Source organism: Odocoileus virginianus, chromosome 14, assembly GCF_023699985.2.
Source record: "Odocoileus virginianus isolate 20LAN1187 ecotype Illinois chromosome 14, Ovbor_1.2, whole genome shotgun sequence".
Lineage (NCBI taxonomy): Eukaryota > Metazoa > Chordata > Mammalia > Artiodactyla > Cervidae > Odocoileus > Odocoileus virginianus.
The window spans coordinates 65,577,665-65,593,894 of NC_069687.1; the positions used below are offsets into that span (position 1 = coordinate 65,577,665).

Sequence of the window (16,230 nt, forward strand, 5' to 3'; positions counted from 1 at the left end):
CCAGAGGTGGTAGCAAAAAATAGCCACATACACACTTGCATAACATCAAATAGTAAGCCAAACAGTTGATGATCAGCACCACAAACATTAATGCCACGAATCCTTTAGGCTGTAGAACACTTGGCAATTTTAAAGTCATTTCAAATTTTGTCAGCATTTCATGTTTTGAAGCACCCTGTATGATATAGATGACAATTACCAAGCCTGTTTCATATTTAGGGAAACTGAGGTCCAGAGAATAAATAGGTAACTGACATTGAGTGTCCCATGCACGCCAGTGATGAGCAAACAGAATGAATGAGACAGTAGACAGTCCTCACCCTAAAGAATTCATAATTCAATCGGTGAGGCAATGAAATGATTGAATTAAACCATGATATATACTCAGGGAGACGCTCGTGGGAGCCAAGGCTGAGGCTATTCCTAGTCCGGGCTTGCTTCCCTGAGGACATGATATTTCAGTTTCAACTCAAAGGATGAGCAGGAGCTGTCTAAGTGGGGGTGGAGGTGTAAAGGCAAAGCACTCTGTGCCGTAGTGATGGCCGAGCAAAGGCACTGAGGCTGGAAGAAGGGCAGAGGGGCTGGGAGACGGCTGGTGGGTGTGCAGGTGTGAGGGCAGAGGGGCTGGGAGACGGCTGGTGGGTGTGCAGGTGTGAGGGCAGAGGGGCTTGGGAGACGGCTCTGGAGGGTGTGCAGGTGTGAGGGCAGAGGGGCTGGGAGATGGCTGGAGGGTGTGCAGGTGTGAGGGCAGAGGGGCTCAGTGATGGCTAGAGGGTGTGCAGGTGTGAGGGCAGAGGGGCTGGGAGATGGCTGGTGGGTGTGCAGGTGTGAGGGCAGAGGGGCTGGGAGACGGCTCTGGAGGGTGTGCAGGTGTGAGGGCAGAGGGGCTGGGAGATGGCTGGTGGGTGTGCAGGTGTGAGGGCAGAGGGGCTGGGAGATGGCTGGTGGGTGTGCAGGTGTGAGGGCAGAGGGGCTCAGTGACGGCTAGAGGGTGTGCAGGTGTGAGGGCAGAGGGGCTGGGAGACGGCTGGTGGGTGTGCAGGTGTGAGGGCAGAGGGGCTCAGTGACGGCTAGAGGGTGTGCAGGTGTGAGGGCAGAGGGGCTGGGAGACGGCTGGTGGGTGTGCAGGTGTGAGGGCAGAGGGGCTGGGAGACGGCTGGAGGGTGTGCAGTGTGAGGGCAGAGGGGCTGGGAGATGGCTGGTGGGTGTGCAGGTGTGAGGGCAGAGGGGCTGGGAGATGGCTGGTGGGTGTGCAGGTGTGAGGCTAGGCCAGGCTCGCCTGAGGTCTGAGCCCATTCCCTGTGGAGGAGCGCCGCCTCCCCAGGGCTGAGACTGGGTGAGGCCAAATAGGTCAGGGCAGAAAACGCAGGAATACGCACAGTCCTGGCCCGGCCTTTCTCTGTCAAAGAGGCAGGACACTGTGAGTCTGTCAGCCTGCCTGGGGATGCTTCTGTGAGGATCAGTGATGTGAGTTTCTGTTCAGAGCCTGTGGTTTGGTCACAGGAGCCGGTGACTGCCTCCTCCCTTCAAGGAGGGAGGAAGTGGGAGGGGAGGACAACGCAGAGCACTGGTGAGGGAAGGGAGGGGACCTAGTGCAGGGTCCTCGTGAGCCATGACAGGGGGCTTGACCTTGCCCAGGCGGCTGGGTGTGCCTGCGTGTGTGGGTCTGCATGGCATGTACATGTGTATACCATGTGTGTGCACCTACACGTGCCCATATATGTAGGGGCATGTATGTTTACTTCTCTACAGTTTTGCCTGAAAACACTCCCTCATGGTGCTGGCTGAGTTCATTATCAAGAGGCTTTTTTTTTAAATGCCTTCATCACCAAAACCCCTGATAAATGCTCAGTCCCCAGAGGTGAGGTGAGAGCTGCTTCCAAGTAAAACAGTGAGATGAACGGGCAGGCACAGAGAAGGCAAGGGGCCAAGGGCGCCACGCCCTGTACGACCCAGGTATGGGCACATCTCTGCCACGCATCTGGCGATGCACCGGGCCAGTGGCCCCACTCACCTCGACGCAGAATTTCTCCTTCCATTTGAATGCCTTTATTTCCACAGACCGACCCCCCACTGGAAAAGTGCAGCAGCCGCCGGTGCCCCCACAGAGGCCGACCGTGCTCCCTCCTCTGCCCGCGGGCGGCCGGACCCACCAGGTAGGCGCCGTCCTTTCTCTTATCTACCTTGTGTCCACTCGATGACTTCCTCTGTAGGCAGGACAGACTGTAGACATCTGCATCCAACTGCAGCCAGTAAGAAAAAATTATATGCAGGCTGGGAAACTCCTACCCAAGTACAGTGGGCTTTTGTGGGGGTGAAATGCTAGTGGTTTTTATACACAGCATCGTGCTGTTTATCACTGGTATTTTCTCTTTATCATAAACGATACAAGCTGTTTATATAATTAAACGTTTCCTTCTAACATTCATTTTGCTATTATTTCCCACTTTTGAAATAAGTGAAAACTGTAAAATAAAATCTAAGAGGGATAAGTAAATGACCCCTGCTAGTATTTGGGTCCTAGGCCTTCTCTCTCCTGAGAAAAGACTTGCACCACCTGCTGGCCAGCACCTGAGATTCCATGGACAGAAAGCTTGGGACCAAAATGTGCTGTGATGAATCCAGGGAGAGGGGCAGCAACCCCCTGCTCCTCTTTCTTCAAGCTTACAGTTCCAGATTCCATGGATCTAATTAAGTAACAGGCACACCTCATTTTGTTGCATTTGCTTTATTGCGCTTCACAGATACTGTGTTTTTAATAAATTGAAGATTTGTGACAACCCTGCCTTGCCAGATGATGGTTAGCATTTTTAAGCAATATTTTAAAATTAAGATATGTATGTTGCTTTATTAAACCTAATACTATCACACACTTAATAGATTCCAATATAAATGTAGCTTTTATATACAGTGGAAAATAAAAAAAAATGTGACTAGTGTTGATGAAAATCCAATTAACAATCAAACTAAGAAGATTAAAAGATAATTTTATTCTAACGTGGGGGACAGACTCTCAGAAGTGCTGAGAACTGCTCCTCCAGTCAGGAGCTAGAGATTCAGTTTCACACGTTTTTGAGAGAAAGACTCCTGTGCCATACTCACAAGTTAACATTATACACAAAGTTCATCAGAGCTGTTTTGGCCAGGTGTGCACGGAGAGTAAGCCTTTAGGTCAGTGCAACCCCCTGACAGGATGAGAAAGAAATATTAAACTTAAAAATCACAGTGATGGTATCAGAAGAAAGGGACCATTTCCCCCCAAATTTGTTTATATCCTCCTGTCTTGAGGAGGTCTGGTTAATGCAGATATATATTGCACAGTAGGAAAGGCCCATCACAAATGGGCACATACTGTATGTGTTTCAGTTCTGAGATGGTCTGATTATCCTGCCATAGAGAAATTTATGATTTCCCTATTCACTAGCCTTATTTTGATTTTTGCTTTATTGTGGTGGTCTGGAACCAAACCCCCACTATCTCCGAGGTCTGCTTGTATCCAAAGAGACCCAGAGAAGTTCAGGCTCAGGAGTCCACAGCTGGAAATGTGCTCTCTCCACAAGGGACTGCAGCACTCGGACAGCCGCTGTGAATGCCAGGTCTCAGGACTAAGGGACTCAGAGGATGCATTTTCCCCAAAGTTCAAAATCCAGACCATGCCACAGTTGGGACACTCTGTCTAAGAACAGATGGCTTCCTCCTGCTTTTGCAGTTTTATTACAAAGGGAGCTCATGGAGCTGAATTTATCTACATATGGGTTTTGCTCTTGAAATCTGCAGCTCACTCTTGGGATGCAGAATTTCATTCATTCCATCTGTGGATATTTACTGAGCAGCAGCGCCCAGCAGTGTTCTGGGAATAGAGCATGAACAAGACAAATAAGGTCCCTGTTCCATAAAATTTTCATTTGGGTTGGGGGAGATGAATAATCAGCAAGTAAAGAGATGCATAAACAGGGTAGCTTGAGTAGTAATATGTAGTTAGGGAGACAGAAGACCAGGGGACGTGATGGTAGGTGGAGAGGCGACATTGAGCTGGACGGTGTGAGACAGTTGTGGTGAGAGCTGGGAAAAGAATATTCCAGGCAGAGGAAGATACAAGTACGCAGATTCCGAAGGTGCACAAGCATGAGGTTTTGCAGGAACCGCAAGAAGGCACTTAGGGTGAGAGCCCAGTGCGCCCTGAGAGAGGAGCACGCAAAGGTGATGGAAGGAGTCAGCCCAGGCAGGGCCTTGCAGGCCACGGTGGGCTCAGTTTCGTCCCTAATGTGATCGGAGCCACGAGAAAGCTTGGCAGAGTAGAGACATGCAGAAGATGCTCTCCCAGAGTGTGGAACAGGGCTCCGTTCACGTGAGACATGGACAGGTACCCGTCCATGGGATGGAGAAAAGTGAACAGATTCAGACCTATTAGGGGGATAAAGCTCTCAGGGCTTGCTGACGGGTGGGCAGTGCTTCCTAACACGTGGATTTCTGTTAAAGCAGCCGCTACCCCCACTCCAGCCCAACCACGAGGAGCCGAGCAGAAGTCGGAACCACAGAACGGCCAAACGTGAGCATGGGGCCACCCTCTCTTGCCCACCTGCCCGCCTCCCCCGGCCCAATGCTCTTCTCTGTGAATTGACTTCAGTCTCTTTCCCTTCCAGTCCCTGCTCCTTCCATAGACAGAAGCACGAAACCAGCCCTAGATCGTTCATTAGTTCCATTTGACAGAGAGCCCTTCACTCTAGGTTGGTATCTTTCATATTTGTTGCTCAATAATAGTGGCCAAGAAGAGTTGGACATGGATTGGCAGCTGAATAACAGCAATGACAACAACAATAGTGGTTGACGGGTGACTCAGCTGGTAAAGAATTCACCTGCAATGCAGGAGATCTGGGTGCCATCTCTGGGTCAGGAAGATCCCCCGGAGAAGGGAATGGCTACCCACTCTAGTATTCTTGCCTGGAGAATTCCATGGACAGAGGAGCCTGGTGGACTACGATCCATGGGGTCGCAAAGAGTTGGACATGATCAAGAGACTAGCAACACAAAAACAATAGTGGCCGACATTAATGCGTGCTTACTGCGTGCTTCTCACGGGCACCACCTCATTTAACTGCCGCCACAACCCTATGGAAAGGGGACTGTTAGAGTCAGCCTCATTGTGCAGAGGAGGAAACTGAGACATGAAGAGGTACTTCCCAAGGGCACTCAGATGCCAGGTGATGGGGGTGGAGACCCAAGCTCAGAGCTCCTGTCCTTCACCCTGTGCTGGGCTTGCTTCTCCACGGGGCGCCATTTGTGCACACAACCCATCACATGGCCTCCTGAAGGACGATGGGGAAGCATCTGGGCTAAGAGGCAGAGGCCAGGGAGGGCTGTTCGCTGCCTCCTGAGCAGCTCACTGACCACAGGGATGTTGCTTTTTCAGAGCTGTCTCCTTATGTATAAGGTGGATGCTCTATAATGAGAAAATACTTTGTGAAACTCTAAGGTGCTATTCAGATGTCAGAGTCGGCTTCTGTTGCGTGTATCATTGACCAAACTGTGGGTATACTACAGTCCTTTCCTCCAGAATTGATTCAGAGTGTTCTTGGGTGGCAGCTACCTCTACTTAAAGCTATTTTTAATTCAGTTCTAAAACTTAGCTACAGTGTATTGAGCACCTACTATGGGGCAAGTGCTTTAGCCACCACAAATAAGTTATCTCTGGGTGTCTTCAGGGGGGACTGATTCCAGGATCCCTGTGGATATGAAAATCCAGGGACACTCAAGTCCCTTATATAAAATGGTGTAGTATTTTCATATAACTTCTATATATCCTTCCATGAACTTTAAGTCATCTCTAGATTACTCGTAATACCCAATACAATATAAATGCTATGTATGTAGTTGTAAATACAATGTAAATACACCTACATGGTTGCCAGTACATGGCAAATTCAAGTTTTGCTTTTTAGACCTTTCTGGAATTATTTTTTCCAGATATTTTTGATCTGAGGTTGGTGGGTATGGAATCCATGACATGGAGAGTTACTTCTACATTGTCTCTAGTCCTCACCCCAGGTCCACAAAGGGAGGTGTATTATCATCCCCACTTTGCAGATGATAAAGAGGTTCAGAGAGGTTGAGTTAATTTCCCAAAATTGCAGAACTAGGTGCAGGATTTGAATTCAACTTGGATTTGAACCCAAGTCTTTTCTGACTTCAAAGTGGATGCCCTGTTCTACCACGTCTTGCTGCAGTTGGAGATCCTGGACTTTCCTTGCTGGGGAGCTCTGGAGAAGGAGTTCTGAGCCTTGAGGGATAAGGAACCTGGAATCCAGCCCCACCCTAGCCCTTCTTTAGCTACATAGTGAGCAAGGCATTTAGCCTTTGTGGCCTCTGTCTCCTCTTCTGTAGGCGAAATGTCAGTTCTTGGATTTGATGCTATGCTTGCTACAGTTTCCCTGAACTGCGTCATAGCTCTGCTGGTTCATGCCAAGCTATGTCAACTATCTGAGTTTAAAATGGCCTGTGGCAGAGGGCTGGACACATTAGATGAAGATGAAGAGAGAGACTGGAATTCAGACTCCAGCCCTGCTTGCTACCATGAGCCAAAGTGTCAGAAAATTGTAATACTGATGTCAAATCTTTCAGGATCACTTCCTGTACAAAAGTTACCCTTTTAAAATATTTTTGTTTTTATTTAGGTTTCTTTTGAAAGACACCTTTTCTTGACAGTACTAGCTCTACCCTTGAAGCCCTTATCCATGATGCTTTAGGAGAATTAACCTCTTAAAATGCTCAGACTTTTATGAGGAGGCTCCTAACATGCCCTGGGAACATGCATAAACCGGCAGACATTTTTCAGAAAATCTATTCAGGCCTAATGATATAAATCTGTTTCCTGGGTATCCCTCTAAAGTAGGGTTTCCATATCAAACCAAAATTTTGTAAGTAATGAACATTTTTATACCATCCAAACTACTCATAGGTAGTCAGTTCTTCACAGTGAGACAAGAGTCTTAGGACATATTATGGGCTGGACATGTATTCAGTCTTTAAGGAATAAATTATGTCTCAAAAATGCAGTCCAGGTAGATGTATCACCACTCCTACAGGGTGCTGATTGAGCTGGGAGGTGGATGGAGGGGAAGAAAGAGGAGCTATCTAACAATTCTCAGCACCCACAGGTCATTGCTGGCCCTGCATATATATTGTCACCTGATCCTTAGAGCAGACCTACACAGTTTAACATGTAATTCCCATTTTACAGGTGAGGAAATTGAGACTCAAAAATTTTAAGTAACTTGCTCAAAATCATACAAGATTTGCATCTAAACCTGGCTGAATCCAGTTAACTAGTGCTTTTATTACGCTGAAGACATAGGGTATTACTCTGGGGAACTTCGGACGGAAGAAAAAATACATTGTTTTGAATGGCTTTGCAATGCACGGTTCTCAGGTACACCTAGCATTTCTTCAGGAAGCCTACACGTCATCTGTTACAAGAGAAAAGTAAAAGAAGAAAAGGAAGGGAGGGCAGGAGGGAAAGAGAGGGAGACAAGAAAGAAAGAGAAAGACAAAAGCCAACGAAAATGGTTTGCAGCCCGCCGGAAGAATCTCCTGAAACTCTGAACCCCAAATTAAATTTTTTCAGGAACCAAATGCAATACCTTACACAATGGCGAGTATACCACAGGGCTGAAAGGAAGATTGACCCCTCTGTGGCAAATGAGTTTATTTCAGATATGCAAATAAACTTAGGCTGTACAAAGCAGCTCTTGGCCAATGAAAGAGGCACAAAATTTCAAGAAGGCATTAATCCTTTTCAGCATCAATTATATTAAAACATTTTGGAAAGAAGCTCAGAATTCACAATACTGCTTGCATGTACACAACACTGTGTTACGCTTGGGTGAAGTCGCTTAATTTGTCTGAAACTATAAAATTAGGTGCTCTTGTAAGGGACCCTCCAGGTCTAAAGCCTATGATTCCTCAACATGTTGTGTGTGTTAAGTCACTTCAGTTGTGCCCACCTCTTTGTGACCCTATGGACTGTAGCCTGCCAGATTCCTGTCCATGGGATTCTCGAGGCAAGAACACTGGAGTGGGTTGCCATTCCCTGCTCCAGGGGATCTTTCTGACCCAGGGATCGAACCCGAGTCTCTTAGGTCTCCTGCACTGGCAGGCAGGTTTTTTCCACTGGGGCCACCGGGGAAGCCCATGACTCCTCAATGCTTAAACCCAATTATCCCTCCTAGCTGCTGGGATTCAGCTTCCTCAAAAGTTTCAAAGCTTAGCTGTTACATTCAAGGCTTATCTGCTCTTTGTCATTTACAGGAAAGAAACCAGCGATTTCTGACAAGGTGAGTTTTCTCCTGTTTTGTTTTGTTTGCTTTTTCTCTGTTTTGTATCTTGTCTTTGTTCTGTGGAAAGTGCCAAGAATGCTCACATATCTTCCCTCTTGCCTTGCAGCCCTCGGTCCTAGGGGGAAGGTGAGTGACTCTGTGTGTTGGTACAGGGCGTGTGCTGTATGACTGTAGTTTGTTTCTCATCCATCCTTTCTCTCAACACTGCAGGCCTCCTGGGGAGCATTTGCCCAAGATACCAAAGCCCCCGTTACCGCCAGCCACGGAGAGGCAGGACAGAGGCAGCCCCCTGCCAGGGAAGAAGCCGCCTGTGCCAAGGTAAGCGGCTCCTGCAGCTTGGGCTGTGGCACAGAAGGGCTGACGTGAACTCCTGCCTCGTGTCAGTTAGCTCCACGTAGGGACCCAAGACCATGGCGCTCCTGGGTGGGAGTGGGCTCGTTGCGCCACTGGGGGTTGAGGGGTGTTCAGGCTTCTCAGGCTGGATGTCGAGCACCTGGGTCACTTTACAGGACAAGGTGATCTAGCAGAGAGGCGTAAACAGATGGTTCCTCTGGAGCACAGGGACACCACCATCTGTGGAGACCTTCTCAAGCAGTCTGATTTTTGGTTGAATTTTCCTTCCACCACAAGGCGCAGCATTGCACCTACCATTTTATAACCATGCAGGCAGTAGAGAGGACGTCACCGTGGCCGCTTTGAGGTCTCTGAAAGCAGCTTCCTCACTGCTCAACCACATTTTATAGTGGCAGGGCACCTGTCAACTCTAACATTTCTAACTTTACTATGCAGTCTCTGGGGACCTATTAACCAATGGCACAAATATCGCTGGGGTAGGCCCAACTCTGTTCCCTACTAAGGACAAAAGCAAGGCTTCCATCAACCTCATCTGTGCAACCAGGATTCAAAATTATGACCCTTGCTTGGCTAATGTGAGGATGAAATCAGGGCCAGGGCTAGGGTGCACAGGTAAAACCTTAGCAACTGAGTTAATGTTTTAATGGTATATTCTAAAAAATCAAAATGTATGTCAAAAATATCATAGTGAACAAAATAGCAAAGTTTTAAATAAACAAGATGAGATCATGTGAATCACTGATCAGGAGGCAAATTGCCAGCAAACTGTCCTCCTCGGGCCCTCTCTGTGAGGACACGACGCGAGCCTATGAAGGCTGCTGCCCACCATGGGTCTAAGGCCACCACCACCACATCTGCCTGGCCAGTTTGTGCCTCTGGAAAGAGACCAAAGCAGCAGCTTTTCCCAGCTGTCTTTCCTTCACACCAAGGGTGAGCCCCACGATGGCTGTTCTCAAACATCAGCAAAGGAGAATGTTTCCTCAAATGCTCATATTTACTTGGAGAAACATCCACTCAGTGAAATTTAATAGCTGCTAGTAAAGTCCGGGAGTTTGTGTTGGACAGGGAGGCTTGGCATGCTGCAATTCACGGGGTCGCAAAAAGTCGGACACGACTGAGCGACTGAACTGAACTGAACTGAAAGAGTTTGCTGACTGAGCCTATTTCCTTTAGTGTAATTATTCTCTGCAGTTGCTAAACAGAGTAGAGGTTTGCCTAGCTCAGCTTACAGTAATGACAGAACATTGAGTCTTCAAGCCTCTCTCTCCCCTGCTTTTCTTCTGGGTGTTTTGGGTTTTTTTTTTTTTTTGCTTCCCATTTTATTACAGCTGAGTAGGTTTGATTTCTCGATATTAGATTAAGTGAAACTGTTTATATTCTTTGAAACTCTTTATGCTCAGTTCTTTTTCTTTGCCCTGGTTCATTTCAGGCATATGCGGGGACCAGAGAGAAGAGAAAATGTAAGTACAGAGTGTCATTTGGTGAATGCTTGGCCCAGGGAGACCAGTGCAGACTCTGCAGAGGTTGAGACTCTGTCTCAGCCTTCACTGAAGTCCAGTGCTAGAAGCCAGGCCTATGCACAGTAGACTCCTGAATACTGGTGTCTTTTGGGGTCTCCAGCTTTCGCTCCTGCCCCAAATGCTGCATGGCTTAGCTCCTGTCCCTCTGAAGGTTCCTAGGGAGGCTGGGTTAAATGCAACCCCATTACCAGGCGGTGGTGAGCAAGGGGAGTGGCAAGTAGGTAGAAGGGAGGATAAAGTAAGAGGTGCTCCAGAGTCTGGGCCTCCCAGAAAGTCTCTTAGGCCTCTGTTTTCCCCTTAAATACCTCTATGGCCTAAGAAAGAGTGTTTATGGAATGTATATTGTGTACATGTTGCCAACCTAGCTACTTTTGACTGACTGTTTGCCTAGGACTGCTCAGTTTTAGCAATGAAAGTCTCATGTCCCAAGAACTTCATCAATCTTAGGTAAATGAGGACCAAGACAGTTAGTCACTCCAACTTTACCTTTTCTTTGCATTATCTATCGCTAGGAGGAGTCACTGTTTCTCTTTCACTAATAAGAAATTGAAGTTTAGAAGGGTAAGATACTCATTGCAAATTGCACAGCTGGGAGATAGCCAGGATTGAAATCCAGGTCTGTCTGACTTCCTCTGTACTGTAAACTGCCCATGCATGTTCAAGGGCTCAGTCCATAGATGCCTGCTGTTTCATAGCTCTGGGCTAAATGGTATGCTTATTCTGATGAAGTGCTAAGACATAATGGAGATATAATGCAGATGAAGTGCTAAGATATTAGATGTAATGGATATGCTCCAGTGTGCTAAGGGGCATATGATCACAGGATGAGCTACAGAGGAGAAGTGAAGAAAGTGATGTATAAGGGTTGAAGAGCGAAGTGTGACTTCTTAGTGATGTGGTCACTGAATGATGGGGAAGACACAGGGTAGCCGCCCCGAGGAAAAGCTCAGTGCCCTTCGGCCTCAGGAATGTCCTGACTAAGGCAGGTGGGTGGCAGTGCCCATGGAGCCTGCGGGAAGAGTGAGCACAGTGGTTTGGTTTCAGAGCCATAGGGACAAAGAGGAGAGAAGGTTGAAAATGAGGATACTGTCATATTCCCAAGGATCCCTATCTCTGTAAGGATTGACACTTGTTGTCATGAGAACCTAAAAATCTTATGTTTTGGACCAGAGGAGACTTGGCTGCAGCAGTGTCAAAGACCAGTTTCATTCTGGGGATTCCATAAGTCCATGTGCATTTATTTATGCCGCCCTTTGCTAGGACTCATTCCCAGTTGGCCAACCTGGATGAGTGATTCTGGCTATGGTCCATCTTGCCTCATCTCAATGGTAGGACTAAGAATAACAGAATTTTATAGAGCACTCAAATATACCAGGCACAAGTAGTAACTAATTTAATCCTCACAACAACACTTGAGGAGGGTGCTTGTTCATCACTACTGTCCTAGCCTAACAAGTCCAGGTTGACAATTCTGGTCTACTAGTCAATGGCAAAATTATTTTTGCCTCTCTGAACATCATTTCCTATCTAAGGAGCAGAACATAGAGCCCCCTCCCTTATCTATTTCAGAAGGCTGTCCTAAAGATAAATGTGCTGAACCGAGTGGACACACCTTGGAAGCTATTTTCAAATCAGTAAGGCTGTATAAACTTGGACAAACTCTGGGAGATGGTGAGGGACAGGGAAGCCTGGCATGCTGCAGTCCATGGTTGTTGTGAAGAGTCAGACACGACTTGGTGACAGAGGAACAAGGCTGCAGTGCTTTGAACCAGAGTGGTCAATACAAAGCAAAGACCCAGAGAAGGTTAAGCTTTGGGTCAGAGGGATTAGGTGTGAATCAGTTTTTGTAACCCTTGGCAAGTTAGGCGAGCTTCCTGGTCAGTGTGTTTTCAATTGTAAAATGAAAATGTTAAATTCTTGAAGAGTTGCTTGAAGAACTGGATGAAATATTGCATATGAATCTTTGGGAGACATAGTAGATATCATCATTATTAGTATCTCTAGGCCCGTTTAGACATTTCAGAACCTATTTAAGTATATAAAGACTGTTTCAGATCGGAATTTCTTTAAATGATTATTTGTATTAAGGAATCATAAATTATTTAGCAAGTTCTGCTGTTCTCCACAGTACCTTTATTGTGGAGACACACAACTGCTAAAGAAAGAAAACAGAGGCATTTCTATGATTGAGAAATGCATTTTTCTTTGAGAAATTGTGTTTTGATGATAAATTAATATCTCTTTTTTCCTCCCCCTACCAGGATGAAGATGATGGTATGTTTAGAAAGACTTTCTTACGACTTGTAACCTTTCCTTTAGTTTTCTGCTCAGGGATTCAGATGGAATTAGTTAGTATAGAAACTCTGTAGAATCCATTATAATTGTAAAATTAGTATTAAGCATATGTTTGCCAGTTGGTATACTGTATAACTATAATAAAATGGAATTACTTGGCTGGATTACCAAAGAGAACTGCTAAGTTCATGCATAACAGTGCAAATTATTAATACTTACTAAGTACAGCAAAATTGAAAATCACACATACAGTATGATAGACAGCATTCCAGTATTTAAGCTCTCTAATGCATTTGGGTAAAGGATTACTCACCGTTTAAGAATGACATAGCATAAAATTTGTCTTTCATTAAAAAAAAACTTGTGAATCATTTCTGAAATTCATATGGTTTCTAACTGACAATTTTCTGCCAAGTTAACATTTCAAAAATGAAAAAAAAGTGTACTATGGAGAATGATGCCTAATGGCAGCATTTGAACCTGTGTTCTGAGGTGGTAAATCATGTGAAAAACCTTGTGTGGTGGGCATCCACCCCACCACTTCCTAATGACATTTGATCTTTTGAATTTTTGTATCTCCCTTTACACTAGCTATTTCTAACCAGGGAGTAGTTTGGGGGATGTATGTTCCTGTGACTCTTGGATCTGACCATTTTTCCTTTTTCTTTTCCTCTAAAGTACATCAAAGACTTCCGCCCCAGCCAGCACCTCTCCCCATGACCTCCAACACCTTCCCTTCAAGATCTACGAAGCCATCGCCCAAGAACTCCCTCCCATTAACTCACTCATCTGGAGGCTTCTCAGAAAGGTGTGTGCTGAACCATTCAGTTCTGACCTAGCATGACGTCTGGGGCCACTGATATTGAGCTAATGTCAGCTGGGTTGAGGAAAAAAGAAATAAGCCACCAGTCTTAGGGTCAGAACATTTTGGGTCTTAAGAAAGAAAGCCAGACTGAGCATGAAGAATGCACAAATGCACGTATAACTCACTGCTGTCCTCTGAGTGCTGTGCCTGGGGAGGATGTCATGGCCCCAGACAGAATGGACTCTTTGGCAGGAAGCAGGGAATGTTTTTAACTCTGTAGGTTAAAAACAAAGAAACAAACACTCAAGAAGCCCAATTAATTACTTGGAGTTCACCCTCCATCTTGGATGCGACCACCCATCCAATGCACCTTGCACTTAGCAGACATGGAATAGTCAGTGTATGGGCTCTGTCCCCAGCAGGTCTGTTTTCTCAGTAGCAAGAGTGTTTCTCAGGGCCCGTGAGGAGGCAGGCTTTCCAGGAGAGGCACAGACAGGGGGAAGACTCAGGGCATGTCTCATAAATAAGCCCTCAGGCTGTCTCCTGGCACCCCCGAGGGTTCACCCACCAGCCTTTGGGCTCCTCTTTTCCTTTACTACCCAAAGGGAGAGGCCTAGTCCCTCCCCTGAGGATGGAAGGAAACTCACCCACCAGCAAGATCCTTCCGGTCTGCTAGATATCTGGAAGGATTCCCAGTTTTTTTCATGTACCCCGGGTGCCTCTTGCTCTGATTTTCTGCTTCTTCTTCTCACTCTTCTGGTTGTTTTTCTTCTTCTGCCACGTCTGCCACTTTCTTATGCCACCTCATCCCACCCTGAGCCCAGCCCTATCCTTCGTTCTTTCAAAACACCACTCGCACGAGATTTCCGAACAGAGCAGGCCTATAGAAAGTTTGGCCTAAAGGGTGGGGAAAATGCCGCTCAGCGTGGAGCAGACAGAGTTTCAGGGCATCCCCGCCACTGTCCCCGCAGATGCACTTTCTGCCTGCTGCAGCCCGGCCGAGCCCTCTGTTTATCACGCCCTCCCTGCTCCGTGTAGACCAGTGGGCCCCTGGGATTCACCATCCCTAACGACATGCCCATGGAATATATTTTCCTAACGGAAAGGAAGCGTTCTCCCAGAGAACGTCTGTCGTGCTCCAGACTCAGAGTCCTCAGACTGCTGCTTCCTTTTTTAAAGTAGCTTTTAAAGCTCTTTACACCGTTCTCTTGTTGCTTTTGTTTTTCATCTTGAAAAGCTTGTTAGACTTTGGCACGGTCTTCCTCAGACAGGAGTGAAGTATGTTCAACAAGTTCCTTCTTTTTGCCCTGCCCCCATGGTTTCAGGGAGGCGGTGAGAAGTAATAGTCAGAGAAGCAGCATTTCCCCAATTCAGGCTCCATCTCTGACCCTTGAACCCCAACCCGACTTAAAATCTGTCCTTTTTTTGTCTCCACAGTAACTGTAACTTTTCGCAGAGTGCCTCCCTGCCACCATACTTCTCTCAAGGTTTGTACTCTGGGCTCTAGTGGCCTACTCTAGCCAATATGCCGTCATGAATGGATGTCCCAAAGTCTTTTGGCAAAAGTTCTGTTGTTTCCTAAAAGCATCTGACTTCCTCATTCAGTACTTCCTTATTCAGCACTTCAGTTTCTGAAGTGTACCAAAGGGTGCTGTAGTGAGAGGATACTCCACACAACAACAGCGCGCACACACACACACACACACACACACACTCTCTCTCTCTTCCACAGGAAGGCGGCCATGGCCTTTATCTTCCCACACAGGACTTTTCTTCCCTGCTGTCTTTATCTGATGCTTAGGATAGTGCTAGCTTTCTCTGTAGTTTTGACTTCTATAATGAATCTAACCTGTAGTGCTAGTTGAGGAACATGTTTAAAATACAGATTAAGAGACCCCAGCCCCCAGGATTCTGATACAGTAAGTCTGGCTGAAGACCTGTATTTTTTAATAATACCTCCTTTGGGTGTCCATGATAAGTATTTCTTGAGAGAGTCCTCAAACTTTAAAATGCATGCAAATCACCTGGGAGCTATGTTAAAATGCAGATTCTAATCAGTGGGTCTTGGATGGGACCCAAGGTTCTGCATTTCTAGCAAGTTTCCATGTGATTCCCAAGTTCCAAGTTCCCAGCTGCTGTTGCTGGCTCATGGACCACTTCAAATAGAAACAAAGGCCTACACGATAGGACTAGCTGTGTTTATTTTTTATCCGTAAAGACTTGCAAGTGACTAGCACATGGTAAGCACTTTAAAATGTTTGTTGAATGACTGTCAAATGACTATGGAGAGTCACCCAACTCTAGGAAACATTTTTTTTTCCTCATGCTAGGAAACACATCTTGTGTTACCAGATTTTCTGATTTCTTTTTCAAGAAAAAATAGAAATATGGCTTTTAATGTGAAAATTTTAAAGGTTGACTTAAGACTTAAAAATTCCGTGAGGAAAAAATACAACACTTTTTTTGGTAGTCATGTACACGTGGAGGAACACTAGTATGTGTTATAAACAGAAAACTAATAAGTTTAAATTTTCACTTAAGAGTAGACTCTTCAGGAGCATGTCTATTACATTTAGTTGGGTACACCATGCCATATATGTGTGAGATTCTACTGCTGATACCAATGAAACCCACTATATTTTCAGTGTTTCCTAAGCATTTTAGGACACAGTGTCTTCATTCACTACATGGTTTCCACAGTCCCCCCACCCCCACCCGTCAGTGGCCACAACTCATTATTTTGTAAACCTACTTTGCGTTCCTTGCCTGGTCCGTCTCGGCATCTGAGTTTCAGACACTTCACTTACAGCGATATCTCCCAAAGTAAATTCCATAGACCCCTGCTTCTATGAGTTGGTGGTAGAGATTATTAATATAAATAGTTGGCTATTTATTATTATTTTTTAAATATAATCATCCCTCT

At 46.1% G+C, this 16,230-nt stretch overlaps 1 protein-coding gene across 2 annotated transcripts in view; it reads left to right on the plus strand.

Annotated features, from left to right (window-relative positions):
- The window catches only part of LCP2 (lymphocyte cytosolic protein 2), a 47,349-nt gene that overhangs the window by 23,512 nt on the left and 7,607 nt on the right, over window positions 1–16,230 (plus strand). Inside the window, exons 8-17 of one of the 2 annotated variants that reach the window (XM_070476850.1) lie at window positions 2,062–2,156; window positions 4,483–4,549; window positions 4,644–4,727; window positions 8,305–8,330; window positions 8,440–8,459; window positions 8,544–8,651; window positions 10,117–10,147; window positions 12,469–12,481; window positions 13,181–13,310; window positions 14,745–14,794. In XM_070476850.1, the coding sequence (XP_070332951.1) occupies window positions 2,062–2,156; window positions 4,483–4,549; window positions 4,644–4,727; window positions 8,305–8,330; window positions 8,440–8,459; window positions 8,544–8,651; window positions 10,117–10,147; window positions 12,469–12,481; window positions 13,181–13,310; window positions 14,745–14,794 (624 nt within the window). Of the gene's footprint in view, window positions 1–2,061; window positions 2,157–4,479; window positions 4,550–4,643; window positions 4,728–8,304; window positions 8,331–8,439; window positions 8,460–8,543; window positions 8,652–10,116; window positions 10,148–12,468; window positions 12,482–13,180; window positions 13,311–14,744; window positions 14,795–16,230 lie in introns of both variants that reach the window. The other variant, XM_070476849.1, reaches the window with a different exon arrangement.